Genomic DNA, 6,349 nt, shown 5'->3' with positions numbered 1-6,349 from the left:
ACGTGTGGTGACCCTCAGAGCCTAGAGAGCACACACACACAGAACAAAGGACCCACACCCAAACTTCCCTCCACCCAGAGTTGAAAGTATCTTGTCTCCTGATTGGTCCTCTGGTCAGGTGTTGTTTGTTAACCCTTTCCAGGTGAAAGAGACATTAACCCTTAGCTATCTGTTTATGACAACTCCTCACGACGACGTCCTGCCACTGGGAAAGGCAACCCAGACAAGAAATACAGTGCAAGAGATGAATGATATATAACAGGGAAAAAGGTAGGTGCTATACCTGCAAGAGATAAAGTGTCAACAAGATGAAATGGAGCAAGAAAGATGGTGACAGCTCAGAAGAGGGAAAAGAGAACTGGTGGCAGGGACAATCCCTTTACCATGATAGTCATATATTTAATGTACATGCCCTACAAAAGGGCAGTTTTGGGTGCTCTTAAGGTATCCTTGTATGATTTGACTACTAGGCACTTCTTTGTATCCTGACACAGGCATTATCCTCATTCTGATCTCCCCTCTATAGCACACAAGTTGCAATAGATTCCTCTTATGGAAGTCATAGCAACCAGAGGAAATGCAAGTACCTCTATTTAAATACAGAGAAAGAAAGGCTAACTCACACCATAGATATACCACTGCTTAGTCAGAATGCATCCAGTACAGAGATGTCCCTGGTCTTTGGCCATATAGGGTATCACTGCTGTAGGCACATTTTATAAATAAAATAATAAGTTCCACTGAATTCCTGAAGTTTGAATTTTTTTTTTAGATTTTAAAATGTTTGTTCTCATTAGTTCCTTAACAAAGACAATGCAGAAGTCACCTTGAGCTGAATGTCTGGTCGAGAGCTAGGACCTAAGGCCTGATCCAAAGACCCCCATTGACTACAATGAACTGTGCCCCACTGCAATTAGCGATTTTTTTTTAACTGTGAAAAACACTCAAGCGTAAAGGGCATTGGGAATGGCCCAAATGCTTATTTATTGTCACACAAGGTTGACATTCATGGAGCTGTGCTGGCATTTAGAAATTATGCAAAGCTTCCCACCTAAATCCACTGTCACTTGGCATCCATCCTATAGGCCATCAGTCTAATCAGCTCTGCCCATGCTAGTGTTTGGTGCATCTGGCATCCCTTAAATGCAGCTCTGAGGTTGAATAATTTTTAGACAATTATAAAAGCTTCTGTGGTGACATGAGGCAAGTTTTTAGGCTACTTTGATCTAAAAGGAAAAATGAATTTCTCCCTCGCTTTTGTTACGCTACAGACAGTCCCTACAGATAGAGCTAAAACATGTGGGATGGGGCTTAGGGACACTAGCAGCCCTGCCCCCTAGTCATACAGGCTAAAGAAGGAAGAACATTTCCCGAGGTGGGGCCAGATCCCTGGGAACAAACACAGTGTCAGCAGAAATCGTAGCTGCTCCACTTGCAGGATGAGGAATTGAGAAGACCAGAAATGGCCATTATACAGAGGGATGGAGGGCACTTCAGCTGGAATTGCAGTAGCAATGGGGCAGGGAGGCTTCAGTCCAGCCAGAGCACCTCTTTGGGTGTGAACACCATTGGGTGGGGGGACTTTAAGGGATGGGAGAGAAGGTTCGTCATGGTCTTCCTTCACAGTTTCTGGACTCCTGTGACACAGAAGGAAACTGGCATTTTACAGTTTGGCCCTGATCACCTCATGTAGAAGTCCCATTCCCTTAGACAACTGAGAGAAAAGGAGGGCCCGTAGGTCACCACACCTTCCCCACCCTCCGATATCGCATACAGTAGGAGACTTCCTCCCACCCAGGAGACATTGCCAGCTATCTTATCAGCAGGAAGTTTGGCAAAGGAATAGGGGGATGGAAACTGCTCATCTGTCTCAAAGCTTGACATCAGAGTTATATACAGAGTCAGAGGATTTGTACAAAGGAAATTAAGGGAGGCTAATCCCTGGGAGGTGCAGAAGTACACACTCTGGGTTGCTGTGTGGAGTCAGGAGAGGAGACAGTAGGATGGTGAGAGAGCACAGTGCATGGGAGGATGTTTTTAGATGGTGAGCGCCCTGTCGGAAGGAATGGAGAGTCTTGATTAAGGGATCACTATATATTGAAAAGGACATTTGTGGAAGAAACATTTTGTACATAATATAGAACATAATTTGGAACAGGACATGTGTGTCACACACAAACACCACGTGAACTCATTTGGTCATCTGCAACCACACATCCTCCAACTTCCCCACCAACTGTTTGTATTTCTTGACTGCTATATCTTTGTACCATTAGAATATCAGATCTTATGGGCAAGGAGTGTACCTGTCTTTTTATTCCATAAGGCATCTACTACTCTGTGGGTGCGGTGACTAGATAATAAATACTTGTAATCAGAATAAATCTATTACATCCATAATAGCCTCTCTGATGAGCAATCACAGTGTCTGTGACATGGGCAACTGTCAGTGAGGAACTGAACTGAGACTTTGAACTTTTGTCACCACACATAATAGATTGATACTATACATTCAATATTCACATCTTCGACTATATATTTATTTTTTAGGAATGGTACAAAATTTACATTTTTAATAGCTATCTCCATTAATTGTAAATAGGTCCAGTCAAGAGCACTGGGGGAAAGTATTTTAAAAATAACAACTGCAGTTTCTTTTCGTACCATTTAAATGGATTGCTTTATCTCAAAAATATGAATCAATGAAAAGAAACTTTAGCAACTCATGATTTATGGGCCTCACAGCGGAAATGGGGCTAGCAATCAATCTATTTAATGTCTCTAACATATGTAATCCATCCAAGACATCATTATTCAAAAAGCAATTAAATTAAATAGGGGGAAAAAAAAGAAAAAAAAAGAGAATGGCATGCTTACTGTAGCTAATTCATCAAACTTGCCAAAGAGTTCATTCAGAAGCTTCACCAGCTCTTGAGCAGTGCACTGTGATGCCAAACTAGTGAACCCCACAATGTCTGCAAACAAAATGCTGTAAAGAGAAGGAAGGAAACATGGAAATATTAGTGCAAAACACATCTTCTTATTCTAATTATCTTCTTCTATGCACTGAGTGCAACCCAGAACACAAACCCAGACAAATGAGGATTGCCACCATTAAAGTGTTATGCAGAGCACAAAGATCCAGGATCATCTTGCATTTAAAGCACAGAACTAGGAGTCAGGGGAATCTGTGTTCTGTTCCTGGCTCTGCCACAGGCTTCCTGGGACCTCAAGCAAATTTTGTCTTAGGTACTTATATCGCTTCCCTCCCCATCACCTTAGGGAGTCTGAGTGCCTCAACACCCCTGTGAGGTAGGATAGTACTATTATCTTCATTTTACAGATGGGAACTGAGCCAGAGAGAGGCTGAAGTGTCTTGCCCCAGATTAGAAAGGAAATCTATGGCAGAACAGGGAATTTAACCTGGGGTTCCTAAGTCCTAGGCTAGCACCCTAATCACTCGACCATCCTTCCTTGCTTAACTTCTAAGTTGTATAACATTTCTCTGTTTCAGTTCGCCTATATGAGAAATGGGGATAATTTACAGACAGTACTGTGAGGCTCAACTGATTAATGCTTACAAAACACTCTGAGGAATGAAGGTTGTGGATCAGGACTCGAGAGATCTGGATTCAATTCCTGCTTTGCCACAGACTGTAAAAACCTGGGGAAATCACTTAGGTTGGAATTTTCAAAACATCCTTAGGGAGTTAAGCACCCAAATCCCACTGACTATCAGTGGGACTTGTATGCCCAACTGCCCTCTCTGCCTTAATACACTTCCCTACCTCATAGCGATGTTGAGAGGATAAATCTAAACATATTTGGGAGTTACTCAGATGCATTGAAAGAGGCCATATAAATACCTAAGTAGATCCTTAAATGGAAGCAACTACAGAAGTATTAATTATTTAGATTTACTCACCTGCTGGCCCAGGCCCTGTGGCAGCTGTGGAAATGCTATGGATCTACTCACATGCAGTACCCAGCCTAAATAACATCAAATAATTATTTATTTAGGTTTATAAAAATGCCACCTACTCATATGCTCTAGATGTGCTTGCATGACTTAAAATACATCTTGAGAACGGCAATTTAAGATAACCCAGCACAAATCTCCCTCCTCCAAAATAATTCTCCATTCTTACAATTGCAGCTCCTTCCCTCCCAATTAATGTAACAGATGCCAGAAACACAAACCTACCCAGTCCCTATTCTTGCTTCCAGACAAGGTCACCAAATCTGATCCCTGACCTGAAAACCCAAGAAAGGGAAAATATAACCTTCTCAATTCCTAACCCAGCCCCACATAAGCCACACCGCGGCCACAAATCCTCCCAATACCTAATTTGATTCCATGCAATTGCTAAAATCACTTCTGCCCCCAAAATCGTTATCACCTCCCCAACCTAGGTAACCTAGCCCAACAAAACATTGAACTTTCTAAATTTCAACAGCTCCAAACCTTAATACAAGTCTACAGACTCATGTATGTGCTGTCATGCATATCCTTAGAGGAACTCCTCTTCACTTCCTAGAACATGCTTTCTTAGAGCATTGTTTAAACATACTACACTCTGGAATTTGATCATTTACATCATCCATGTGTTTTATCATCATAGTAAAGATTTTTTAAATATAAAATATGTACAGATAGATTAATCTTTGGAGCCTTGTGACTATAGTGTCACGACCATGAGACACCATGGAGATGGCATGGTGAAAGACTTAAATAGAGGGTATGTATACACTACAAAATTATGTCGAATTTACAGAAGTTGATTTTTTAGAAATCGATTTTATACAGGCGATTGTATGTGTCCCCACTTAAGACCATTAAGACTATCAACTCGGCGGATTGCGTCCACAGTACTGAGGCTAGCGTCAACTTCCAGAGCGTCGTACTGTGGTAGCTATCCTACAGTTCCTGCAGTCTCCACCACCCATTGGAATTCTGGGCTGAGATCCCAATGCCTGATGGGTCAAAAACAGTGTCGCAGGTGAAAGCAATGGCAAACAATCATTTCTTGCCTTTTTTCCTGGGTTACCCGGGCAGACACCATTCCACGGCAAGCATGGAGCCTGCTCAGCTCATCGTCATCGTACGTCTCCTGGGTGTTGGAAGACGTGGTACTGCATTGCTACAGAGCAGCAGCTCATTGCCTTTTGGCAGCAGAGGGTACATTATGATTGGTAGCCATTTTCGTCATCTCCTGGGTGCTCTTTTAGCCAACCTCAGTTAGGTCGGTCAGGAGCGCCTGGGCAGACAAGGGTGCTCCTGGCAGATGCCGGTGAGGTCTCTCAGGGGCACCTGGACATAAATGCAAGCTGCCAGGAGATGACAATGGCTAGCAATCGTACTGCACCGTCTGCTGCCATCCTAAGATGAATAAGAGAGATGGAGTGGAACAAAACAAGAAAGAGACCAGATTTGTTTTGTATTCATTTGCTCTCCTCCCCTCCCTCTGTGAAATCAAAGGCCAACAGTTGTTTTGGTGAGGTCTGTCAGGGGCACCTTGAAAAGTTTAATGGAGATTCAGTCCTGCCTAGACTAGTGGGGGGAGGAATAGCTCAGTGGTTTGAGCATGGGCCTGCTAAACCCAGGGTTTTGAGTTCAGTCCTTGAGGGGGCTATTCTGTGACAGCTGTGTGTGTTTCTCCTTGATGCAAACCCACCCCCTTTGTTGATTTTAATTCTCTGTAAGCCATATTGTCAGTCACCCCTCCCTCCATCAGAGCAAAGGCAGACAATCGTTTCGCACCTTTTTTCAGCGAAGACGCCATAGCACAGCAAGCATGGAGCCCACTCAGATCTACGTGGCAATTATGAGCACTGTAAACAGCATGTACATTATCTTGCAGTATATCCAGAACCAGAACCTGCAAAGGCAAAACCAGGCGAGGAAGCGATGGCAACACGGTGAGGAGAGTGATGAGGACATGGACACAGACTTCTATCAAAGTACGGGCCTTGGCAATGTTGACATCATGGTATTAATGGGGCAGGTTCATGCTGTGGAACGCCGATTCTGGGCCTGGGAAACAATCACAGACTGGTGGGACCGCATAGTGTTGCACGTCTGGGACAATTCCCAGTGGCTGCGCAACTTTCACATGCATAAGGGCACTTTCATGGAACTTTGTGACTTGCTTTCCCCTGCCCTGAAGTGCAAGAATACTAAGATGAGAGCAGCCCTCACAGTTCACAAGCAAGTAGTGATAGCCCTCTGAAAGCTTGCAACGCCAGACAGCTACCAGTCAGTCGGGCAACAATTTGGAGTGGGCAAATCTACTGTGGGGGCTGCTGTGATCCAAGTAGCCAAAACAATCAAAGAGCTGCTGATATCAAG

The 6,349-nt window shown here is 43.6% G+C and overlaps 1 protein-coding gene across 1 annotated transcript in view; it reads right to left on the bottom strand.

The window, feature by feature from the left end:
* ADCY1 (adenylate cyclase 1) overlaps positions 1 to 6,349 on the bottom strand; it is a 257,663-nt gene that overhangs the window by 117,510 nt on the left and 133,804 nt on the right. Inside the window, exon 4 of the mRNA XM_032796824.2 lies at positions 2,878 to 2,989. Coding sequence (XP_032652715.1) covers positions 2,878 to 2,989 — 112 coding nt within the window. The remainder of the gene's footprint in view (positions 1 to 2,877; positions 2,990 to 6,349) is intronic.

Source organism: Chelonoidis abingdonii, chromosome 2 (assembly GCF_003597395.2).
Source record: "Chelonoidis abingdonii isolate Lonesome George chromosome 2, CheloAbing_2.0, whole genome shotgun sequence".
NCBI classification, from domain to species: Eukaryota; Metazoa; Chordata; order Testudines; family Testudinidae; genus Chelonoidis; species Chelonoidis abingdonii.
This window is presented reverse-complemented; position numbering and strand designations above follow the sequence as displayed.